The sequence below is a fragment of the Colias philodice genome, chromosome 7 (assembly GCF_061535455.1).
Source record: "Colias philodice isolate Cphi_HAF_F1 chromosome 7, ilColPhil1 Martin Lab GWU primary, whole genome shotgun sequence".
NCBI lineage: Eukaryota > Metazoa > Arthropoda > Insecta > Lepidoptera > Pieridae > Colias > Colias philodice.
Window position 1 is genome coordinate 8,546,583 of NC_143092.1, and position 27,216 is coordinate 8,573,798.

General features: G+C 32.9%; 2 protein-coding genes across 14 annotated transcripts in view; one reads left to right on the top strand and one right to left on the bottom strand.

Annotated features, from left to right (window-relative positions):
• Nucleotides 1–27,216, top strand: part of LOC149487219 (uncharacterized protein CG43867) — a 251,570-nt gene that overhangs the window by 207,027 nt on the left and 17,327 nt on the right. For 3 of the 13 annotated variants that reach the window (XM_089697509.1, XM_089697516.1, XM_089697521.1), the window contains 17 exons: nucleotides 12,668–12,763; nucleotides 13,959–14,147; nucleotides 14,792–14,908; nucleotides 16,084–16,251; nucleotides 16,599–16,698; nucleotides 17,215–17,366; nucleotides 18,152–18,277; nucleotides 18,704–18,821; nucleotides 19,574–19,807; nucleotides 20,430–20,586; nucleotides 21,989–22,196; nucleotides 22,446–22,607; nucleotides 23,172–23,303; nucleotides 24,568–24,712; nucleotides 25,527–25,639; nucleotides 26,357–26,420; nucleotides 26,679–26,824. In XM_089697509.1, the coding sequence (XP_089553635.1) occupies nucleotides 12,668–12,763; nucleotides 13,959–14,147; nucleotides 14,792–14,908; nucleotides 16,084–16,251; nucleotides 16,599–16,698; nucleotides 17,215–17,366; nucleotides 18,152–18,277; nucleotides 18,704–18,821; nucleotides 19,574–19,807; nucleotides 20,430–20,586; nucleotides 21,989–22,196; nucleotides 22,446–22,607; nucleotides 23,172–23,303; nucleotides 24,568–24,712; nucleotides 25,527–25,639; nucleotides 26,357–26,420; nucleotides 26,679–26,824 (2,427 nt within the window). Of the gene's footprint in view, nucleotides 1–12,667; nucleotides 12,764–13,958; nucleotides 14,148–14,791; nucleotides 14,909–16,083; nucleotides 16,252–16,598; nucleotides 16,699–17,214; nucleotides 17,367–18,151; nucleotides 18,278–18,703; nucleotides 18,822–19,573; nucleotides 19,808–20,429; nucleotides 20,587–21,988; nucleotides 22,197–22,445; nucleotides 22,608–23,171; nucleotides 23,304–24,567; nucleotides 24,713–25,526; nucleotides 25,640–26,356; nucleotides 26,421–26,614; nucleotides 26,825–27,216 lie in introns of all 13 variants that reach the window. The other 10 variants (XM_089697513.1, XM_089697519.1, XM_089697510.1 and 7 more) reach the window with 6 other exon arrangements.
• PCB (Pyruvate carboxylase) overlaps nucleotides 1–27,216 on the bottom strand; it is a 132,691-nt gene that overhangs the window by 28,082 nt on the left and 77,393 nt on the right. The gene's annotated exons all lie outside the window — the stretch shown is intronic.

Genomic DNA, 27,216 nt, shown 5'->3' on the forward strand with positions numbered 1-27,216 from the left:
TTAAACATTACACTTGGGTTGAAAGCTTTTGTAATAATGTTCCCATTTAGTAGACACATGTTCACAATTTCACTATTTTTCTTCAATTTAGGTTTTAGAGTTCAATTGAAATTTTTTCTTGCAATTTATTTTACTTAGTGGAGAATGAACTGTGAATAGATTTTCTTCAGCTTGTGTTTCAATTCTATATTTACACAAGCTTGCGTTTCAGTTCTTTTTTATATAATTATGCAAAAATATAAGTAACGACATTCGTTTCTTCTATGTGTTTGATTTTAGATATAAATTCATCGTTCGCGCCTAAAATATAAACTGAAGCGCTACAGATAAAATAAGAACAGATAATAAATCATTGTTTACCATATCGCTACAGATTATAAACGTTATAATTAGCACACATAAACAATTAATGTTATTACTTATTACTCATCCATACACATACGAATTCCCCTTAGCCAGACGTCAGTAATTAAAGATTCAGGGGTCTGAATTCGATGACTCATTTATGTTTAAATAAAATAATTAACGTAGAACATGATGATTAATTGATATGACTTGTAATATTGTAATTGTATTAGAGAATAGGGATTAAACGATGAATTTTCCAAAAGGTGCAATAAATCAGACTAAAAAAATTTGGGTAGTTTTGTATTTATTATTATAATGAAAATATTATTTCGATATTGATTAGCGGTCGGTTTTTTAATAGATTATTTGACGTTATGAACGTCTCAAACGTTACATTAATGCTTCACATTTTTCTTGTCTAAAATCTAAATATATAATCTTTCTCATACCTCAAACAAATCATATTTCTCACAGAACCGGCTGTTAATTTATTTACTTATTAAAAGCAAAATGGTAAAAATAAACGGATAAGCATTGTTCTTTTTCTGATTGCATTAAAATCTAATTTCGTGACGTACGTACCTGATTGTGGTTACCTTTTACTAGTTAATATATTTATAAGTACCTAGAGATAGCAAGAAATGCAACCGCATTTAATGACGTCAGAGACAATCAGTGCGTGACACGCAATTATAAGATCAATTGTGTTCAGTTCAAGCGTCGTTTGACCCTAATGTTACCATAATACTATATTACTTTCGCTATGTTGGCAGAACTATGAACTTAATTTGAAAGAGTTTAAAAATATTTTACATTAAAGTAAAGCAATTTTAAAATGTCCAAATAAGAAACTGTTGTGTATGCTTAGATCTTTAAATCGGATGTTGGTTTTTGATGCGATTTTTTATAAATAAAGTGTTTCTTGGGGAAGATTTAAGTGCCTTCATAATAAGTTTAAAAAAAGGCACTGGTGAAAATTTAGTTAAATAATATATTTTGAAGTCCTCGTCAATTCTTAAGACCGTTGGACCTGAAGCTCGGGCCTAATCTCTAAAGCCTGCAGTCTGTGTTGGAAAATAAGCTTATTCTACGAATTGTAGTTGCAACCCAATAGAATATCCTATTTGTAATGCGAGTGTTTCAATAAGGATTTCTAACTAACATTATCTTATTACATTTATTTCGTTTTTAGGGTTCCGTACCTCAAAAGGAAAAAAACGGAACCCTTATAGGATCACTTTGTTGTCCGTCTGTCCGTCCGTCCGTCCGTCCGTCCGTCCGTCTGTCAAGACCCTTTTTCTCAGGAACGCGTGGAGGTATGAAGCTGAAATTTATATCAATTACTCAGGTCTACTGTCCCTTGAAGCTGTGAAAAAATCAAACTTCTACACATTTCCTCATAAACGCGTAGAGGTATTAAATTGAAATTCATACCAAATACTCAGGTCTATAATACCTTTAAGCTGTAACAAAATCAAACTTCTATGTCAACGCAATCAAAAGAAACAGCAATGTACGGAACCCTCGGTGCGCGAGTCCGACTCGCACTTGGCCGGTTTTTATTTACTGAAATCAATTGAATAATTATAATATGTAAAGTTTGTATTGGTTATTGATGGTTGTAACTTTTTTATATTTAGTTCCAATAAATGACATGACTATTATTTGTATATTCAGTAGTTTTCTTACTTTCTAATTAATCCTAGTAAGTACCTATATGTAAACCATTTCAAGTGAAGCTGCGGGCAACAGCTAGTGAACAATAAAATTCTACATAACATTAGGTAAAGAAATATATTAAACTTGGCTTCTACGGTTACTATTTGCATACAGGGGCAATAACTATAGCGAAATAGTATCAAATCTACATAATTATTGTTATCTACAAGTAATACATGAATTAACATTATTATTATCTACAATTAATACAAGAACTATGGTAATAAAATATTTTAGTATATACCTACGTGATAATGTACTTATATAAATATTTTATTAGGTGCAAAATACATAATTGGATTTCACTACTACGTAGCAATTTTAGACAAAAAAACCTATAAACAAATTTACAAAAATTTACTCAAACAGAAAACTATCTTTACTGAAATATTCACTAAATAAATAACACTCCGTTCAAAGCTCAGTCTTCGATATTAGAAGATCCATAACTTTAGATAGATATCCTGTGTCAATCGGCACGCCCCGTCTCGGCATGCGAATTCCTTGTAGGATTTAATTAAATTTCTCAACGCCTTCATATCGATTATGTTTATGTCTTAAAATACAAATAATTTCATAACAACGCTTTTGTGAAGGAAGGGGAGACGCAACAATCATGTGCTTTTATTATTATATGGAATGTTACTTTAAATTTTAATTATTTCTATTTCAATAAGTGCATTTGTAAGCCTATTTTGTTTACTAATTAGCTGATCGCTACTTTAGCTGTGTAGAACATATTCTATCAAAGTTCTAACAGTTATTCCTGAAAATATCAAATTACAATCGACATTTTGCAAGACTAACGCACAGTAATTGATTTTTGTGTAATAATATCGAATGCTACATATTAATTAGAATCATCTGTCAATATTTGAAATTAAACACCGAAACATGTTTACACCTTCACATCAATCTAAAATTACCCTTAAACACAAAGGCATAGAGTATCAAACGAACTGCCATGGATAATATAAACAGAATCCCTATGTAAGTCAGTCAGGAACACAGGGGTCCGTACCCTGTACCGTACAGATCAATATCTTGCCCTAAATAGTAACAAAATACACGAAACCATTTAAGTCGGTCGATATTATTATTATTACTGTACAATCTATTTTGTCCTTGACTCTAGTGAATAATTAATCTAATAGGAATACAACCGATTTTAATTGGAAAATTAGAGAGGCAATTGACAAACAAAACGATGTTATTTATTAGTAAAAAGAAAAAGTGGACGAAAATTATTTAAAAAAATTGATTTCATGGAGAGAAGATATCAGGGAGAAATCAAATTACTTTAAAATATTAAAATTAAAGTTATTTCACCACTCCTTGATTGGAGAGGCCATAGACATAAAGAAGAGACAGTAGAAGCTTTTCATTTCTTAAAATTATCGAAAATACAATACAGATTTAAAACAATTTCAACTTTAGATACATTATCTTATTTCTGCCTTACAATGTTCTAGTACATTGAAATGCTAGAAACTGTTATAGATTAGAGATTAGGATAGGAATCCACAGCGATACCGCATTGATAGAATATTTCTAAAATTCTGGATCATTTCCAACACGAAATTGATACTATCGAGCTTTTGGGAGTAGCATGGCGTAGAATATATTTTATATTTCTATAAAATATAAGTACTAGCTGCCCTCCCAAGCTCCGCCTTCACAACGGATAGAATAGAATAGAGCTTGTTCATAACATGACTCAGGAATGAAGTAAGGAACAATTTTGGCTCTACATTGGAGAAAAAATTGCTTAAGCAGTGTTTTGATTTTCTTTATTTACAAAGATACTTAAACCACAAACAAATAAGCACTTCATCGCTACAAATATTTTAATAAGTAGATATAAAACAATTCTTATAAACAAAATCAACCCATACGCAGCACTTTTTAGCGAATGTAGGTAGGAAAGCGTAACGATATCTTCATACATCTTTTAAGGAATGTTAATTAGAGTTCTCAATTAATTCTGTCATGGCAAGTACTTACGGTGGAATAATAATGTTGATTGAATTCGAGTTGGGGTCTTAATTAAAAGCAAGAGATCACGAAAACTGAGATTTATGAGGGATAGCCCCATGGTCTCGTTAGAAACTCTACATTTTCATCATGAAATTAAAACCGTGTCATGCCTACAATAATACATACAATAATAACTTATACAAAAAGCAGTCATTCTTAACACCTGTCGTCTCACAAGAAAATTTCTTAGCAATACACCCACATCTACATAAGTATCATTTAAACCAATGCACTTGGCTCAGGCCCGTGTGTTGGTTTTAATTTGACCCTCGAAAGAGGAGAAAAAATAAATATAATGTTTTCACTAAATAATAAAAAAAATAGATACGAGATGATCCAAAGACAGTATACACACCTTTACAGTACCTACACGTTTACACGTGTGCATTTTTACAGTATACATACACAAATTTTGAAAACGCCACCTAGATATTGAAAAATAACAAAAACAAGGAAATAAATGAACTAATATCTCTACAGCACGTCTTGTCTCCTTCAAATTCTGAAAACAAAGCTAGGCAAGACACATAAATTGTCTAACTATTGCCAACAAACATTACAAGACACTCGTACTTTCATAGTTTCATAGTTTTCCTTGGTTCCTTATTCTGCCACCAATAATTTTGGCAAAAGCTTCAATTCAAATAATATTATATTTAAAAAAATAATATACTTATTATAATAATATTATAAAGCTCCGCAATGTTTGAAAGCGTTTCTAAAATAGTGTCCTTTAATATGTATTTCTTCGGACATCAATAACACATGATAACACTTACCTACTTTGAAAATTACGAAATAAGTAGGTATAAGACATTCATTCTTAATAAATCAATAGCCTTAAAACACAGCACTTTATATTTTTATATACTTTCGAAACATCATTTAAAAGTAACCCTTTTTATGAAACATTCTCGAGTAGGAACATTTTTCGTGAAATAAGGGCAGCGCGATCGACCTTTTCAAATATTCTTTAGTATTGTTATTATTGTTAAAAAGAAAATGTAAGTGAAGAAAGATAAATTCGATTTCGTTGGATAAAATGGATACATCACAATTGAGATAGTCTGGATGTGTTCCAAAACTTGTGAATAAATTGCTTAAGGTTTCAACATAATGCGGTATTAAGCATTGGCCTCTAAACTTACAAGAACAAATTGTTCCTATATCTTATCCTATACCTACATAAAAAGAAATAAAAAAAATGATTAGCACCAGAAACTACTTGCCTTTGATTTTAATCTTATTTCTAGAGCGTATATATGTTACGGCTAAAGGTAGGTGAGAACATAAACTTAAGATTAGCCGGCTAAACTTAGGTTTATTTTCGACGAGGTGTTAATGTTAGTTTGTTCTATCTTTAGCCGGCTAAACTTAAGTGTAACCGCAGGCCCGTGGCTAAAAATGTCGGGGTGGGTAGATTTGGTTACTATAATACATGTAAGGAACAGGGCGAGTGTTTTCTGGCACTTCGCCGGCTGCTGCCGCAGCACGCTCGCTGCGCTCGCTCGGCTCGTGCGGGTCTTAAGAGTTCTAACCTAACCTAACCTAGCCACCAGCTTTCTGCCCTGAGTCGGGGTGGGTAGATTTGGTTACTATAATACATGTAAGGAACAGGGCGAGTGTTTTCTGGCACTGTGCGGGCCCCTCAAGCCCTCCACCGGCCCGGCGCTAACCAAATCTACCCACCCCGACATTTTTAGCCACGGGCCTGCGGTTACACTTAAGTTTAGCCGGCTAAAGATAGAACAAACTAACATTAACACCTCGTCGAAAATAAACCTAAGTTTAGCCGGCTAATCTTAAGTTTATGTTCTCACCTACCTTTAGCCGTGACATATATACAAAATTAATATAATTATATATCCAAGATTTAAAGACCAACTTCTATACTCGCCGATTAATAAGAAAAGTCAAGAAAAATTTAAAGAGATTTCTCGTAATAAAAAAGGAGATACGCGAGCCCAATAATTAATCATCTTCCCGCAAGTTTTCCAGACTTTTAAAACTTTTGCAAAGCACGTCCTATTCATTTACTAACTTTTACACGTGAATTTAACGTTATATTAAAAATCTACACCATCAGAATAAGTACTTGTTTATAATACCTATGTTTTTGACAACATACAAAAAAATAAGAAAGTTTAGATAGCTTAATAGCATCGCTAAATTATGATATTGTATTATGTATTTTTTCACGTAACTGACTACTATAGTACATAATAAAAACATTTCTTCGTTTTGTTTTCTAGGATAAAAATTTATACACTATCATAACGGGTACGTTAGTTATAGTCTACTAAAACTTTTGTTGAACGTTCCCGAAGCGCGACGCGACACAGCAATAAAATTGTAAGATTTCGCTATGGGTTCTTCTCAGTGATTTGTGAGTCTGACAAATTCTAAAACCCTCTTTTGAAAAAGCGATTTTATTCAATAAGACTTACGTTATCATATTCATAAGCAAAAATTTAGATCAATTCAATATCCCTTTATTTCTATTAAGGTAATATATTCTTTACATCGGGAATCAAAAGGTTTTACATTATACCGACACCTGGGTTATCCCATGTGCGCGTGATTTAAAATTCAAAATGCGATCGCTTCTTCCATCTGACAGTCATTGCTATTCTGTAGGTTGCCTCACCTTGGCTTTTCATTCATGCTTTATATGGCAATACAGATAGGAGGTACACGTTCATTCATTCAGTCTGATTTATTCATTGCCCTATAATTATACCTGGACAATTAACGAGCGATCGGAACAGTCGATTTATAAAATGGACGTCGATGATTGAATAGAAGACAGAAGTGTAAAAAAATCACTACAATTTCCTGTATAGAAAATTCCCGTTGAAATATTTATTATTATGGATTCTACTTCTCAATCTTAAGTTCAAGCAATAGTCCATCAAGATAAAAATAAATAAGTCGGTAGCATATTAAGCGCTATGTAAATATCGATCCATAGTACGTCCTGTAGGATATCGCCAGTTAGTTCGCTTCCGTACTGCATCGCGCGCGAACGCCGCACAATATTTAATCTGTGGAGTTGGAACGTTTCGTGTCAGTGCTTGGAATACGAGTGTGAATTCTGCTTTATAAATTTTAACGTGTGTCCTTATTCTGATTAAAAACGTGAAATTTTCTTATTTCGAAATTAATTGCGGCTGTACCAGTAATATAATTAGAAGATTGTCAATTTTTATGATGTGAAAACACGTCTTTCGGACTCATTTGTTTGTTATAAGTGGTGAAATTGAGGATATTTTCTACTGATAAAATGTATGAATAAAATAAATTATTTTGACAATAATTTTATATAAGAACTACATCGTACTCTAATGGAAAGTAAATTAATATTTTATAAGCTTTGTCGTACTTTCCCAATGATCAATAATTTCAATATAATAATCATCATTAAGGTTTTTTCGTTAGTTCAACAACAAATAAGTGTTTTTCCTTCCTACGAGGAATTTTTATCAGATTATACCATCAAATAACTCAATATGGGACAAAACATAGATTGTTATTACAATGTTATTCGTCAATAAGTCTCATAATTTTATTTGTTTAAGGGCCGATTTTTTTCAATGCTTGGATGAAACCGATAAAACTTATCCGTCCAATAAAGTATTACACGATAATATTAAAATGTCACGTAAACTGTCAAATACGGGCAATTAGAATACGTTTTTAAAATTGTTATTTTATACATTATTCGACGAATAAGTTTTAACCAAGCATTGAAAAATCAGCCCTAAATTAATAATTATGAGGTTGATAAAATATGATTTAATATTTGTATAGTATTTTGTATTACAGTTAATGAACGATAATTGAATATCGATCTCAACTGCATCATTAATTATTGATTTATAAGCAAGGAGTTTAAATTAAACGTAGGTACATATTATAAAACAATAGGAAGTAATTTCATTAAAATAATACTGTCTGTAGTGGATGATTGGATATTAAATATTTTCGTTAATTATTTTAAAACAAATTGCCTAATTTATTATGATAATATATACTTTTTTAATATATTTAGATCACAATGCTATGATGATTATAAGGTGAAATATGAATAACATTTAATTTATCGGAAATCAATACTTACATTTCATCATTATTATATAATTTAAAAATAATAAAATATTAAAAAAGAGACCTGACTGAAATCTAATTTGTATTAATAAATTATGTATATTACATAATATTATACATAATGAGTCATGATATGTTTTCCTGAACGTTACCACAGAATACTAAAACGCTCATTCACCACAAAAGCAAAACTAATCTCATTCATCCCGAAAATAATTTGAGGGTATTCACAATTCTTATTAAAAACTATAACAGCTGTAAATAAAATATATTTTAAATTGTTTGAATAAACATTTCGTCATTTGTCTCTTTGTTAATTAAAACATAAGAATATAGAAACAAAGTTATTTTTTATACAATATAAATACCTTATGTATTTTTATTTATTTGGGTACTTAAGTATATTTTCTTTAAAAAAAAATAACTTAAAAAAAAAACATTAGTAAAGAAGTACCTATATGTCAAGAAAGCTCTAAATGTACGTTTTATTATAGTTGGAAAACAATAGGGTATCAAATATAGCGTTCGTGTTACTTCACGAAAACACAAAACTAAAATATGAACACGAAATGTGAGAACCCGCCATACATAGGGAACTATTGTCTAGCTATGATTTATTATTTATAGTAGCGAGACACTTTGGGGTTAACTTTGAGTTAGGTTAATTAAAACTTGAGAAGATTTTAACTACATAAATAAATCATAGCAGTGGAAATGCTATGTAAATTATTAAATATTTTTTAATCCATTATGGCTGTTTACAAGATTTTCATAGCCTCAAAGTGGGCGCTTAAAAATCACGGATGCAACATATCCGTGACATTTCCAATCAAGATGGACGGCTTAGATCTATTTTTGGCGCCAAATGGAGCGTGTCGTATGTAAACATTCAGATTGATTGCACTGCACTAAGAGCAATAAACAGTGATCGGAAAGGTGTCGTAATGGGTTGTCTAGGAAATCCAGAGAGACCACACATTGTATTTATTCTGTCTCAATATTGAGTGTTGTTCTCGGACACAAGGGTAATCTCCTATGTACATTTAGATGTACAGTCTCAGTCTAATAGGTAATTTTTAGTGTTTTAATGATATAAAATCATTATATTATTGAAGAAATCTATTGGGATTAAATTAACAAATAACATTGTACCTACTTTTCAATAATATATTCTCAACTTACATTAGGCAGAAATCACGAGGGAGCAATAATTCAAGTAGCTAATAAATACAGAGCTATCACGGCTAATGTTGCGCATATAAATTCTATGAGCGTAATAAATATTGAAATATATTTTCACTGCCGAAATTGCCTATATTTCAAACGTTCCGGTATGATACGTTATGAGAAAACGTGTCTCAAGTTCTGTACGAAAATGATCCAACAAAATGCGTAGTGTACGTGGTAGGTTCTTTTAATTTTAATAGCTGTTACTTACATATTTTGTTTTTGGTTCTAGTAACTTGTAAAGTTTAGATTCGACAACCCATATTAAAATATTATGTTATATTTACCTTATGCCTGTCTACTATACCTATAACATTTTCTACTCATATTGCACTCACGAAATACACTTCGTTACAAAAAAAATATATTTACATATAATGCTATTTGAATCTCATTCAAGAAAAAAAAAACATAAAAATAATATTTAGGTACGGTACCTACTACTTAACAGTTACATTGGTTCTAAATTCCAATATTTAATTATTTAGTATCACGATTTATAGCCCACGTCCGTCCTGTTGCCGTAACAAAATGTCCATAATACCGACAAAGAGTATTAATTACGCCTCTAAAGTCTAAAGCAATACGAAAGCATTAATTACATCCCATCTTTAGCCTAACAGCATAATTAACGGCCGTCTATAGCTTCAGAATAAATAAGGAAGTAACTAAACGAGTAATTCATTGCTGCCAGCATTTTAATTAACCCCACCGATGTTAATGAACGATGTTTACACTTACCAGAAAGTTGTTAATGTTAATTAATACTATTGGAGCAGATTGAGTCAATATATAGGTAATAAACTCTAAAAGACGGTTAATCAAAAGTTTGATCTGTTTATAGAGATGGGATATTTAATAAATAATTTGGATATCATATTTTATAGACACTAAAAATTGATATAAAGTTAAGTATTTCTGCCAAATCATCAACTTAAGTTACTAAATAAAAACAAGAAATATATCAAAAAGCGATAGCGCAAGGATAGCGCATTCTTCAAATTAAATTAAAGTTCTCTTTCTGTATTTCCTAACAAAACAAACGATCACATCAAATCAGTCTCTAGACGTAAACTAACCAAGTTACTGTCTTATATTTACGTCTATCCGTGAGCTCAATTCAGTTTTAAACGCTAACAAATAAAATTAGTGTTGTCATTTCCCGTACTCCGCCCATTGCTTATTTTTCTTTAGTGTTGCCCGATTTAGTCGTGAAGTCGCCCTCTTGTCGCTGACTCAGGCAAATAACGGCGTTTGTGATTAATGCCGACTATTCTTGTACCTAATACACTCTAGTTCCTTTGTTCTAGTGTCTTTTTGTATAAAAAAATAATTATGTAAACTGTCAATGTAGAGTTAGTTGGGTTTGTCAAAGAATAATGCTCCTTTAATTCTTGTCTTCTTGTTAATATAAGTTTCAAAGATTTTTTTTCATGCCAACATAAGAAATACACACACACACACAGTACCTACAAATTTAAGCTTAAAAGTATTTTCAAAAAGAGTAAAATAATAAATAGAGATGCCGTACGCCATAGTATTAACAATACAATTAAAATGTTCCAAATAATGCATCAAATTTTTACAACTTAGCCCACATTTTAGCCTGGTTGGTTAATGAACCATAAAGCTTCATTGTTTCACAAATAAATCTAAAAGCAGACTGAAGTGTGTAAACCAGTGTTTAGTGAAAGAACATTGAACTTAGGTGTTATTAGAAGTGTGAAATGTTTGGAGCGCAGATAATAAAAGACATCGGAATGTTGGTCTCTTGTGGACTCGCGGACATGTGTAAGTTATGAGTGACATTTTTATTAATAAGTTTCTATTTTACTGTTTCGTAAAATAAAGAATGAGGCTTTTGATTTAATGTATATTTTTTTAGATTCTTGTTGAAGTGAGAACTTTAGTTGTCTTGAGCACTTTTTGGAAGTGAAAAATCATTATTACCAAAATATGTTAACATTCGTGCACTTTTCCGTGGTAATTATTATCTATCACGGGAAATATTAATAAGTAACAAACCTAAACTTATTTTATTCTTCATATTCTTACTAACTCTTGCGGAAATCATAAATTATTTGGTATTTACTGAATTGAGAGGCTATAATACATAAACCGTTCTTCCGTTCAGTTCCATTCGTGATTGGATTATGCTCGTACATTACAAAGCGTACGTGTGAACGATAGCTTTGATAAAGATTAGTGAATGAAGAGCGGTTGATTCGCTTCAGTGAAAATCAACGAACGGCGTGGGTTTAAAATAAAGCTTTTGCGTAGGTATTCATAAAGCCCGCATTTTTAACAAGATGTAGATACGCAGATTAGAATAAGGAAAAAGTTAGGAATGCTTGGATGATGAATTGTAATGAAAGGGTCATTTAAAACTATGAACAATATTTTTTTTTCTGAAACTTGTTATGAAATATGAAGAAAGATAATTTTTAGTTAAATTTTTAAAGAAAAACAAGCAAACAATGTACTTTCTTTCAGTAAAATTCACAAGAATTCGAATTCCTGTTCACGCGCGCTTCTTATTTTTTTCAAGAGAAAAAATCTTGAGCATTTAATTATGTAGATTGTAGAGACATTTGAGATGTAGAGATTGAAGTGATTAAGATTTTGTTATTTTTTGTTACCTTTGTATTCATGTGGAGTAGGTACGTCTTACAACTATTATATATAATGTATGGCTTAGTTAGCTATAACAATACAATTTCATGCAATGCGGTCTGCAAACAGGAACCACGTTGCCGCAGTAGTCCGATACATATCTAAGTTTCGCAAACATATTATATACGTTGCGGTTTCATACATAAGTTTATTATGTGAGATTGTCGCTAATAAATCAAAACATTTACACCATAGTACAGTAGGATTATAAGCTTAAATGTTTCGTAGATATGCAAATGAGCCAGGACGTAATACCTACCTATGTATTTATTCAAAAATACAATTTGAGCAGTTGACTATTTGTATTGTAATAGAAAAATGTGCCTATATTATATTCATTTGATAAGACGTATTAAATAAATAGGTTCTGAAGTCATCAGTTTCTATGTCTATATATCCCCAAATGTTAAAATATCACAAGAAAAGTAAGTAATTTTGTCTCAACGTAAATGGACTTCTGAAGTTTATATCCAGAATATTTGTTGATATAATAACTAATAAGTTTGGGAGCCGAATAAGCACTTCAATGTACCTACCTACAATTTTTACATTCCAGGTCCGCGCCATGGAGCAGCGGCTGTGCGAGTGGCCGGCGGGCGCTGAAGGTGCCCCCAAAGCCATCTCGAGGCTTGAAGGCCAGATAGAAGAACAGGTAAACAACAATTATTAATGATAGTGATGACATCAGATCGCCCAACTGCTCCTTTGTGTTGCCAAAAAAAAACCATAATGACTGTGTATCTCCACCTTTACATGCTACCAGTTAAGGCGTGTACTGACTAGCTTTATTAAGGCCAAGCTAAAATAATCAACAGATGAAAGTGCATACAGACAGGGCAGGTGAAGTGTAATCAAACGCGTAATCCTAGATGGTTATTACGTGGATGATTTTAACGGTCTATTATATAGAAAAACGTGTACAAAACAATATTCTTTATTAGTGTGAAAATTACATTATTAAATTCGAAGTGAATTAGTACCTACGACGGTAATTTTGGAATCTTAATCAATTTTAGTTTCAATTCAAAATAATATCATTAAACATAATAAACAGCCGTTTATTATGTTTAATTGATATTATTATTGTACATATATGCAGTCGAAACCTTTGAAAAGTGGAACCGAGTTGACAGTTCTGTTGTTCACCAGAATAGAATTTTAAATTGTCAGTTCGCCTATAAATGAAATTGGAAGTTTACTGCCGCTCAGGGAACAATAAAATTAACTAATTCAAACATTACGACCGCTTACATCCTTATTGGATTACATTTAATCTGAAACTAAGAATAGATGAATTGAACAATTTTGTATTGCTTAAAATCTCAAATATAAAATGTTTACTTTTCTAGTAACGCAAAACTTCTAACACTTATTTTCAATAGCCTTGCTTTATTTATTGAAATAAAATTTATATTAAAATGCATGTGCGAATTCATAAAGCGAATGCATCCTAACTACGTCACTGACATTTGGTTACGAAATGGAACGTCATCACTAAACGTCATATCAATGATGTCAAACGACAAACGTCACTATTCATTTCAAATTCCTGTGCTAATGACGCGATTACCGTTACGTGTTTACGATCGTACTATAAAGTTTGTTTACCTTCCAATTAACTTTTAAATAAATGTAATGAATGAGAGGTAGTACCAAATTAATGATATGGAACTTTATTTATGATATTTAGAAATGTTTTATCCATTCATAACGAAAAGATTTAATTAGAAAAATGCAGGTAAACAAATGTTTCCAGTTTAAAGTATCTAATACTGTTTCGTAATTTTGAATTAAACGCGTCAAAATGAAGATTTATTCTCAACGCTATAACGATAATTTATTCATAGAAGCAGCTGCGACTTCAGGACGCGAAACAAGTTGAAGCAAAGGCCGCTCGTATAAAAGAGTGGGTTACCAACAAACTACGGGAATTGGAACAACAAAATCAGCTACTTAGAGAACAAAATGACCGCTGCAATCAACAATTAGAATTATTAAGGAACCACATTGCTACGCAGGGCAGTAGGAATAGCACAGTAAGTTGAAAATATTGATTTTTACAGTGTATGCCAAATAACTTTGTATAGAGGCAAGTAATAAACTGCTTTACATTGAAGTGAAAACAGCAGGTGTGTCCCCCAAACTATTTGAAGTAGAATTATTATAATCAGTAGACAGTCAGCTACCTATGAAATAAGAAACAAGCTGTTTAGAGTGTATTTTAATATTACTAATATGTTTATTTATGTATAAAAAATGTTTATATAATAACAAAGTTATTTGTCATATTGTTATATTCTTTAGTCTAATTTTTCATTCAAAAATAATGTTGCATAGTTTTTATCGTCACCCAGTTCATTATTCACTATCTCTGTTGACATGTTCACATGAAACCATGGTCAGACATCAAAAAGAGTTTCACATATATAAGAAATAAACCCTAAATTAATGATAAAAACATTATCAGAATAGATTGAGCAAAATAAAATTCATATAAGTACTGGTGATAACTAACAATCTCTATTTTATTCAAAACTTAACTAAAAGTGATAAGAATATAGTATCTGCATCAAACTAAGTAAAATCGACTCTAATATTAGACAAATTGTATAAAAATTTTCTACTGGTGACAACCTGTGTTTACTTTAAGAAGAAGACTATTGGTAATTATTTCTCACAGCAGTTTCTACCCTCTCGGGGAAGTTTATCGCTAGAAGTGAGAACAGAAGACTCGACTCGTGCTACCAGTCTTTTAGCATCAATCAGACGACGCTCTGAAAGCTTAGAGGGTCCCCAGGTAGCATAGATTCAATGTTGAACGCTAGACTGCAAGCACTATAGATTAAACCACTTATAAAATTGTTTGATTACACAAATTGATATAAAATTGTAAAGTTGCATATTTATGTATAAATTGGAAAATTATATGTTTATGTATCTAATACATAACTTTTTATATATGTTTAACATTTATCCTCCAATAACATTAGCATACTACATGAACATCATCATTTTAAATATCAAATTATCCCTTATCGTCGTCTACGACGACGTCTATATCAGTTTGTCAAATCAATTTAATTAAGTTAAAAACTAAAATTTTAATTTATTGTATAATCCTGTCATGTGTTATCATTAGATATTTATTTGCAAATAACAGTATTGAAATATTATTTAAGTGCACTTACAACTTCACAAAAGAAGATTAATGCTACTCAATATTTTATAATTTGCATTTTAAATACAAGATTTTTTTAAATATTTTATTGTATATAATTTAATGCTGAAGTTATTAATTAATTTATAATGACTTTTCTAGTTTTAAAACACACAAAACAAGAGACAACTTTAATTTCTTTCTCTTGTTTTAAATCATACCGTTTTAACTGAACTATCTAATTTTTTTCAGACATTTGGGATAAAGAAACATGCATGTTTTAAAATAAAATTATTATGTATTGTCATGTTCGATAATTGGCTTTTACAAAAATTATCATTTCCTCATTCATTAAACCCATGTTGTATATTTATTTAACACATTGCATTGTTACTAAATTGAATATTTTAATGTAAATAATAATAATGCATTGCTTAAATAATTGTAATATTGTAAAAGTATTTGCACATTATTTCTTACTATACCATGTTTGTAATACAGACTATAGTCTAATAAGAATAATAACAGTTGTTTATGTTATGTTTTAAATTATAGAAAGAAATGAATACCCAGAAATATTCTGACTATTTAATAGGGCTCTTATTAGTTTGCAATATGCACACTTGCACCATAGTCACATTTATAACTATTGAGGGTAGATGTATAAAAAATCGCAAAAATACCCTTCAAATTTTCATACAATGATACATCTCTTTTCCCATTAAATCTGCAAGTCATTCATCACGTAACATTAGCAATTATTGCAAATTAAGGAAAGTCACTAGAGGAAACAATAATAAATACTTTATTTTCAGTTACCGCTAACAACCTCAGAGCCACACTATAGTACACCAGTACGGCATAGACGAAACCTATCGATTGGAACAACGAATTTGACGCAAACTAATGTAACACAAATAACCACTATGAATAGGACAATGGATGAGAGGACCACGGCAAGCTTGCTGGCTGATGATTTGGCGGTAAGAGCTTCTTGTTTTTAAAGTGATTATTTGAAAATTTGAATTTATCCCGGATAAAAGCATTTTGATATAATTTGACTCATAATGTTCTGTCGTTTTGGATAAACAGAATAAGCAATAAACACATTTTTTTTTATTTTTAATTTTAACTTGTAATTGTTACGTGTCCAAAGTGAAACTTCTTTGGCAAATATACCAAAATCGTCACCTTACTCCATGACGTGACCTTGAAATTTTACTCTCAACGCGCGCAAAAAAACAAATTCAAAATTCAAATTCAAATAAACATACATTATTTACACATATTGTATATTTATAGATGTATAATGAATTATTTTATATTTCAGGCGGCAGTAGAAAATTTAGTAGTACTACCAACAACACCTAATACATCTACAGATGGGGATACCACTCACGACTATGCTGAAATCTATACACCAAGTAGAGGTAAATTATATTTTGATACCTTGATATTAATTTGTAAACTACTATAAGTAACTAGCAAACCGGGCGAACTCGGTTTCGCCACCAGAGACACCTTTTCTTTGCTATAAACCTCATGGAGCCCGAGACCTTTCCAACGAATGCAAAACCGTGGAAATTGGTTCGTGCGTTCTGGAGTTATAGCGTCAGGAAGGAAAACCCGACTTATTTTTATATGGTAGATAGGTAGCAATAGAAATTGATTTAAGATTGTTTTAATTATTTTTTTTCCAACAAACAATAAAAAACCACTGGAAAAGCAAAAACAAGTTATAATATTATAGTCGACTTTTTAACTTAAATTTGAGTCACATACATCTTTACCAAATAGAAATCCACATTTTTGTAATTTTAAATACTTTTTAAGGGAATAATCAGGTTTTTTGATATTAGTAATTATTTATGACGTCATCCAAAAATTATTATCTTTTAATATTTCCTTCAAAATGTTAATTTAATAACTGAATGTATAAATTTCAGAACGCACACCAGCCTGGTCAGGCAACGTCAACGTGGTGGTACAAGGCAATAGCCGTGGGGGGTCCACTGGGGACAGTTCCACGTCAGATAACCCCCGGCCTCCGACACCACCGCTGCACAGGTTTCCGAGTTGGGAGGCTAAGATTTATCAGGTAATATATACCTAAAAATATAAAAAAGACGTGTGGCACTCGGGGACTGCCGCGGTAAAGCTATTGCATGCTATGCCTTCAAGCCACACCTCCGAGCCCGTCGGAGTGAGGAGCGTGAGGTTTTTTCGTTACGGAATTTCTTGATTCGGTCCCGCGCTCAACGCCCGCGATAGAAGCTATGCAATAGCTTAAAAATATATGATTTGGACAACCAGTAATTAATTAATTGGAAAAACTGAAGAAATATTTATTTTTACCATTTATAAGGTTACCGTACCATTGGGTTTAATTGATAAAAATGAAACCCGTTTCGCATTGTCACGGTATCACGTGTGATCGGGTGGACCGATTTCGATAATTCTTTTTTTATTACATTCCTTGAAGTACGAGGATGGTTCTTATGTAGAGAAAACGTAAATATGTAGTATATACCACGGGCGAAGCCGGGGCGGACCGCTAGTTGACTATGTATCGATAGGTATGGTATAAAATAATAAATTTCAAGTTCTTTTTTACTTTTTCTTTATAATGTAGTTATAGTGATAATACCTAAACATGTGAATTGACAATCTTAATCATACTCGCGTAAAATCAAACACAAGACAATACTAACATTCTATGAAAATAGTTCTTCCGTAATAATGTTTTGTTTTTCATACATGATATATTAATGTATTTTGTATTCAGCTTCAAAAAGAACAGTTGCTCGATCTCGTTATCTAATAAGAATCGTCTAATTCCATACAAAATGTAATTAATTATATGTTATTTCATGTATAATACAGGTAGCAGATGATGGCCTTCAACAATCGGTAGAAGAAGAATTAAGTCCACCCCCTTGTCCGCGAGCTATGCACGAATCTACCAGCTATCAAGATATCTCTGTGCCTGTGTATGCTACTGTTAAAGGGGTAAATAATATTGTGATTAGTATAATTAAACTTAAGTTCTAAATATCTTTCATTACTATGGGAAAACTACAGTTTTAAAAACATTGTCTGTTATTGAGTTGAATAAAATTGAATGTAGTGTGTCAACAACTGTTATTAAAAACTGTATCGTTCATTAATTATGGGTTATATTTTAAATCTTTTGAAGATATGTACTTAAGTTTCGGAACATAAATTGTATTAAATTTAAAAAAATACTGGACTGTATTGTTAATTCATGAGAATATCACATATGGAAACTTTCAGTTCACATCGTTTCCTATTCTAAATTATGTTAAATATTATTTTTAACAGTCTTTTTACGACTCTTAGACTACTCAATAAAACGTTTTATTTATTACTATTTCAGAATAACTTGCCATAATAATAATAATCTTAAAATTTCAGAGAGCAAGTCAAATCCGTTCAATGCCGTTCACGGGTGATTCGTCTGACGATTCTTCAGACGGCGAAGAATCTATGGGAGTCACTGTACATAACACGCCGCATCATAATCCCGCTTTTGGTATGAATTCATTATTTATATTCATGTTTAGATTAATTTAGAAGCTTGTATATGAAATTATTGCTATGTATGATATAAATAGAACTACCATTATACCATTTGTTGCTCATAATATAGTGCTTATAGAAAATACAGATAGAGTTTGATGTTAACAAATAAATTCCTTAAGTGGAAATAATAAGTTTTCGAAAGTTTACTCTAATGTACTGTAAATGTAGAACAATCATATGAACATTTAAATAAGCTATAACATTTCTATTGTAAGGCCAACAAGACGAGATATAAAATGTAAACAAAAATCTGCCTCGTACCAATAGAACACTGCATAGTAAGCGAATTTTCTGTCCGTATCTTCCGTATGCAATAGTACTGCAAACTTATTTCAATGCGTGTTTCGTGGTGTACATATTAGGATTATTTTAAACATTTTCAGTTTTGGAATTACTTTACATTCTCTATCTCGATTAGTTAGCTCTACCATCTTTTTAACGTGATAACGTTTTTAAAATCGTTTTAGTCGGGTGACATGTTCAGAAACTTGTGTCACACCAAAACCTCACGAGCGCGATCACAGGTATAACGAGAGAGAGACGGACCGATCTCCCGTCTCATCTCGAGCGCTGCCACCAATAAGACGTTATCACGTAAACATCTCGATCGTAATAGGTTTACGATCGAGATGTTTACGTGATAACTTTACAAACAACCAATTTTTTTAGTGCGCACTAGTCGCTAATACCCTGTCTCTACAGGCCAATCATCCCAACCAATCAACAACGTGAATCTAACCAGTATGCTACCGGCATCCATACAACAAACGTCAGGTCACGCGCTAGTATTGAACACAAACGGACAGTGCAGTTCGTCAGACACCAGTCTAAGTGCTAGTAGCCCGTCGAAGAGTGTCAAAACTAGCTCCAGTTTGAGTCCAGCTAAACGCTCCAGTAGCGGGTCGCCGAGTAAACAGAGCAAAACCAGAGGTATTTGTTAGTATATTTTTGACTTATTAGTAGTATGTAGTAACTGCTTTGCGAGTATAATAAAATCGGTAAACGCTTGTCGAGTAGTATCAAAGTTTTGTAACAGAATGTAGATTATTAAAAAGAATTCAGATTTTCATTTTTCAATTGGTAGTTCTTAAAATGTTCAATTTGTAAACGTTGAGCCTAAAGTGGCTTTATTAATTAAATTAAGCATGTGATTAATCACATGGCTTATTAAAGCGTTTCTAGAAGAAGTAATAAATAAATGCTTTATTTGCATCGTGGCATTAATTCTACTTTAACGCATTCAAAACGTATAACAGACACAATTCAATAACATTAAGTTCTATGATATGTAAATGAATAATATTTTACAGGCACAATTTAAAAACGTCTACAATTCAAAGATACGTAATTCAATAACATTCACAATTCACATAAACATAATTTAATAACAATAATATTTCATTGACACAATTCGATAACGTCTACAATTGCCAGACACGTAATTCAATACCATTCACAGTTATGTAATTCAGTAAAATTCACAATTCACAGGGACATTGCAATAACGTTACACGTATTTCAACAATTGCCAGACACATAATTGAATAACAATTCACAGACACATCGTTCGAGTCTGGCATGTCAGACGACTACGCAGTCCCGCCAGACGCGTTGGGCGAGCCGGCACGAGACTCGCCGCGCAGACACGACGCGCTCGAGAAGAGCGGACATCTTGCCAAGCTCGGCGGCAAGCTGAAGACCTGGCGCAAGCGGTGGTAAATAAATAAATAAATAAATAAATAAAATGTGTGCGTGTACTAGTGTACACACGTAAGAAGTGAAACTTCTTTATGACCTTATTTTTCAAAAATAATTTACTATATGCAACTTTACAGAAATACGTCAATCACGCGTGGTAGGGATAAAAACAAGATGGCGCGTAACGAAAAAATGTTACACTAAATTTTTTTCCAACCCCGATAAAGAAGTTTCACTTCAATAAATATAGAGCACGTGCTCTGAACATCAATTCATTTACCATAACACGACCGACAGACTTCTATAACAAGTCAATTCTGGTATTCGACGGCTAGCGCGGGACGCGCTCGCTGCGCTCGCTCAACTCGTGTGGTGGTTCGAAATCAATACAGGGTGTCTCACTGTTGGTATACTAAGCTCTATATGTACAATGTACACCCATAACAAGTAACCCGCCCAACTTTGCCACCAGCACGTGAGCTTTAAGATTAAGTTTTCATAGACAAAATGCTCATATTAGAGAAGCGGTATATGGTATTGCTGCACCAAGCTAGAGACGAAAACATGTATTTTCAGGAAAAATTTAGCAAAACATTTTTGACGTAATTTTGTTGTTTAAGTATTTTTTACGTGATCAGTGTATGCAAAACTACAAGTGCCTTCGCGCTTAGTATACCAATAGTGGGACACCCTGTATATCGTGCTCGTCGCTTCGCTCCTCGCTAACCTATTTTATTGTTAAACGAACGAACTTTTCAAGTTTAATTGTATGACAGTTTAGATGTGACCTAATTTTTTTGGTCAGTTGTATCACCTTATAATAAGCTTATTTTGTCAGGGAAAAATTCCGACACAAAATCTGGTAGAACATTAATAACTTGTAGTTTGCGTACAAATATGTATGTAGTTCCTATTACTATATCAAGACGCTATTTTACATTCTACGCATCAACTTGTACCTAACTTCAGCTCGATTCAGAATAGAAAGTATTGTACTTACACATTTAAACACCACAAGTTCATGTCTAACCGCACTTTATCCTACAGTCCGAAGTGAGCAGCTAGTGTAGTGCCAGTTTGCTCCTATCATCATCATTAGCAGCCCATATACGTTCCCACTGCTGGGACACGGGCCTCCTATGAGGGTACAGGCCATAATCCACCACGCTGGCCAAGTGCGTGTTGGCGGATGACAAATGTCGTCGAACTTTTTAATTCTTTGACATGTCGGTTTCCTCACGATGTTTTTCTTCACCGTTCGAGCAGTGGTGATGTTTCAACATGCGCAGATAAATTGAAAAAACAATTTATTTCCTGCGCGCTCGCCTGGTCTCTAACCTCGGACTTATCGATTCGAAGTCCGAGGTCTCACCACTGAGCCACCACTTGCTCCTATACTACATATTTAACTCTCCACAGGTTTGTGCTAAAGAACGGCACGTTATCCTACTGGAAGTCGCAGTCCGAAGTGAGCCGCAAGCCACAAGGGCAGATCGGTTTGGGCGAGGCGTGTCGGATCTCGCGCAACGATGGCGCGGCTACTTTCGAGATATTCACCGGGAGCCGAACCTACTACCTCACCGCGGATAGTATAGCCACTATGGAGGACTGGATTAGGGTGCTGCAGGTAAGCTTTCTTTGCTCAAGGAAATCTGTATTTTTAATTTTTTATTCTTTCTGAATTAAGTTAATCTTCACTCAATAAAATGGTGAATGGCTATGGTAATGGGCATGTAATTTGTATCAATAAAATATTACTTCGCCCAAAACAAGACTAGTCCATTCTTACAAAGAATTTACTAAATTTACTAAATCTACTTCGAAAAATTAAATTGCCAAATTTTCAGCAAACATAATTTTCAATTATCAATTTCAGAACGTACAAAGGCGAAACGCAACAAAACTCCTGTTAAGCAAAGAAGACAATAAGCCAACTATACAGGGCTGGCTCACCAAAGTTAAAAACGGGCACGCTAAGAAAAGCTGGTGCGTGTTACTGGGCAAAATGTTCCTGTATTTTAAGTCGCCTGGAGATCAGGTAATTAATATTATTTTATTCTTCTTCCGTAATAACAATAAATCTTGTTATCGTCACTTTATCAACATAAATTTCCAATTAAAGTGAAAACTTTAAGACAATTTCAAAGTGCATATTTGACTAGTTTAGAAGTAATTTTAAAAACATACAATTTTAATTCGATTTTGTGTTATTCCTATAATTTTAGACGTATGGTAATAAATAAACCTTTCAAAAGGGACTTAAATTGTCACTAACAATATAAACGACAGCAAATTTCTAACACTTAAATGATCATTGCTATTATCATTTTAAACCACGCCAAAATAAATTATATCAAAAAAATTGGTTGTCTGTAAAGTCAGTTTACTGACGATAGTTTAACGTGACAACGTCCGATTGTGCTTCTTTGTCGCTCGTTCCGCGCTCTCGCTTGCACTTCAAGCCTTACATGGAACGCCTCAGAGTGAGGTAACGCCGCATGAGTCATGTTTTTCGTGCGTGCAGCCGGCTCTATCGAATTATAAGACGTTGTCGACTATTTTATTTGTCTATCATAACGGCATATTTTCCACAAATTTCCAGAATCCCACGGGCCAAATAAACATGCGTGACGCACGCGTGGAGGACGTAGAACATGTGTCTGATTCCGACTCGGAGGAGAAAAATGATGATGCCAGGAAACATCTTACTGTAGCTATTTATCCGCAACATCAGGTAAAATTCAAATTCATAAAGATTGTTTTTAATAGTAGATATAATTATAATACTAACATAATTTTTAAAGGTCATCTTACTATAGTAGAGCCATTTTAATAGGCAACATTTGACAGTTCAACAAAATTCAACAATGTAACCTAGTAACGACGACATAGAATAACATGATATTTCGTTTTGTTTGAACTGCACATTTGCATAACTTTTTTCAATTACGATTACATATTTATAATAATAATGACCGATACAAGTTATTTTAAGATTTCATTTTACTGATAAACCATTTTAAACATAATAAACAATTTCTGAATTAAAGAACTGACGTCGCTACAATTTTGTGTCAATAAACTTTTTTCTTTTTAAATACCAGAGACGTTACTCTAAAAATCGAAATTTGACATCTAGAATCGAATGCATTGATTACTTGTGAATAAAAATCATCATAAATTAATAAATGTGTTTCAAGTTCGATTGACAAATGTTTCAAGTCCGTATCGATTAATTCACTTTAATCGATGTTTTTAAGCAGGTTACCTCTCTTCGAAGATAAAATTGATAGACGTCAAATGTTGCCTATTAAATTGGCTCGACAATAACAACTGTATGGATATTAAATTTATCTGAAATAAATAAAATAAACTCATATTAGCATTTAAAATTGACCAGAACTTTAATGGTCAATGTAGTTCACCTTTTTCAATCAATTATAATCATAATTTTTCTTCTATGGTTAAGTAATGTTAGTAGCAAAACGAACATGCAAACATATTTGGTATAGTGACATAGAACGCGTTAAATGGTTCAAATAAGCATCTATGTGCAAAGGAAAACCTTGTGAAATTTTACTTTTAATTTGCTCAATTAGAGGAAAGAAATTTTTTGTATTTGGTAGGTACAAGTTCTTTTTCCATACCAATTTTGAATACTTATCTCTTAATCCGAATTCATTAATATTTTTTCTTCTAATCTTAATCTTAATACTATTATAAAGGCTAAAGTTTGTAAGTATGGATGTATGGATGTTTGTTACTCTTTCACGTAAAAACTACTGAACCGATTACAATGAAATTTAGCACACATATAGAGGGTAACTTTGATTAACACATAGGATAGGTTTTATCCCGGAAATCCCACGGGAACGGGAACTATGCGGGTTTTCCTTTGAAAACGCGGGCGAAGCCGCGGGCGGAAATCTAGTACATCTATAAAGTTAAAATGATTCTTCATTCACAAATGTTTTTTAAATCATTCTACACAATTCCAGGGACCAACGTACCTTCTATTCGAGTGTAAAGCGGATAAGGACTCGTGGCTCTACCACTTGACAGTAGTGAGCGGGGGTTGCGGCAGTCAGGGGACGCACTTTGAGCAATTGGTGCAGAAATTAATGGAGACTGATGGTGATCCTAGTAAGTGTTTCTATCATCTCAATAGCTGGATCCCGTAGCTTTCCTCGCGTAAAGTCCGGACGCGAACTAGGAAGAATTTCGTACATTAACCTGTTATTACCTGTCACTGTCACTCCCGTGTAAATATAATGAGTCTTGCTCGCACAGATGCAATGACCGCCGTCCTCAGTGATTGTAAACCTTTAACCTGAGAGCGTAAGGTTTGTTCTTGATTGCATGTGATTTTTTTACTGACCTTGAGTCACGACAAAAAGTATCGTATAATATATCGTGGTTATTGAAAAACTTAAAATGTAACTATTAAGGTATTGTAAATGAATAAAGGACATTTATTTAATAAGTTAGTAAAAAACATTTTCTCCTCCAAACATTTCATGTAAACTGCACTTCATTCAAAAATGTTTGTGACCACTGTCAGTAGGTAAAAAGGTCATAGTACGAAATTCTTCCTGCTCCGCGACTGGACTTTAGTAGCCTATATACTTATTCAAGCTATTGTCAATCTTTGTATCTTTCATACGTTTCGATAAACTATAATAAGTCTTTCAAAATATTTAATATTCGCGTTTTCATATTAGTAGGATTAGTTGGCACTATACTGCATTGCACTGTACTGTACTGCACAACACAATAATATACTCAACCGGCCCAAATCATTTTATTACTACTACTGTGACAATATAAAATTAAGGGTATGTTTCGTAAGTTAAAATCAATAAGCAATATTGAAACATTGCATAAATATTAAAAAGAGACAGCCCATAGTGAAAAATAATTGTTTACCATAACTAATATTATTTTTAACCAATTACAGATTGTGTGCTATGGAGACACCCGACATTATTGTACTCAAAGGAGAACATCACGTCACCACTAACAACTCTAAATTCTGAAGCATTACAAGCAGAAGCGCTCAAATTATTTAAGGTAATAATGTTGCATTTACTTTATTCCAGTTGGTAATACAAGAGCTTGAGAATATTTCGATGCTGCAACAGTGTATAGATATTCCTTACCTATCAGATATTTATGTTATAAACGTTTTTTAAACTATTATTTTACATTTTCATGTTATTTTCTTGTTTCCTCCTCACATCCTTCTAGGATCTAGGAGATTGTCTTTGTCAATATATTGATTTTGTAATAGTTGGATTTCTTGTAAAACTGCCTCCGTCATTTTTAAATATGTCTTAATTTCAGTAGGTTAAGAGCTGATCCAACAATGCCAGGAAGTTTGCGTATGAATGTGATTTGCAGCTGCTATATAGCTAGCATCGACGTTGTCTAATAAGTGTCTTTACTCGAGTTAAAACTTTTAAGATCTGCCCCCCCTAGTCAAGTGGCTTTCTGTTAGCGTAGCGTTCAATAGAATAGACTACGAATAAGTGGTTTTCTGTTAGCGTAGCGTTCAATAGAAGAGACTACGAATGTAATTCGTAGTCTATTCTATTGAACGCTACGCTAACAGAAAGCCACTTGACTAGGGGGGCTGGTCCGTCTTACAGCGTTTCCCGCTCTTCATGCCATTAGAAACCTCTATATTCCTCACATGCTTCCTAAATTATCTGGAACTCCTTCTATCAGTGTGTCTTCTTTATAAGTTTGACACTTTAGACTTCAAATATTGTCTCCATCGTGTTCCAGTGTGTCCAACTCTTCATGTCAGTGGCCGTAGAGCAAGCGGGCATAGACTACCACGTGGTGTTCCGTGTTAGCCCAGAATGCCCTGTAGCAATGTCTGGAAGTAGCCGAACTGCAAGACAAGCTAGTATCTGCGTTGTATTGTCTTTACTATTTAGGCTAATCAAGTCCGTTCCGTTTCCTTCTAGTATCCGGCTCTTCGCGGCTTTAGGACACTTCTCTATCTCTAGAATGTTCTAAAAGCTAATTTCTCGCTTCCAGTGTATCCAACTCTTCATGTCCGTCGCCGTAGAGCAAGCGGGCATAGACTACCACGTGGTGTTAGCCCAGAATGCCCTACAGCAATGTCTGGAAGTATCGGAACTGCAAGACGAGCTAGTATCGGCACTATGCAAGCAGTCGGCCCCACACTCAGCGCCCAAACACGCTGTACAGGTACCGAGAAAACTGAACGCAGCAAAGCTTAAAACAGTAAGTGCGCTAATGGTTTCTTTGGGCGGGTCGGGGTGTCAGCTTTTTGGGAGATTTGATATTTTTAGTTTTGTAAATTGGTATATGTGTACAAATGTACAGATGTGGAAAAAAAGCAAAATGAAAAAAGGCAAAGATGTAAGATTACTCACCTATGTAAATTTTGGTTCAAAATCATCAGTCGTTATTTTTTTTTTTTTTTTGCTAAAATATATCAAAGACTGTTTTTCAAATTGTCTGATAGATGTTTAATTTCATATTAACCTTATATATTTAAACATTTTTCTTATTTATTCTGGGTTTGAATCAGTAAATTATTTATTTAGTATCATTTATTTCTGACAGAAATAAAGCTGACGCCCTACACCCACAACCCTGTGCTCTTATTGTAG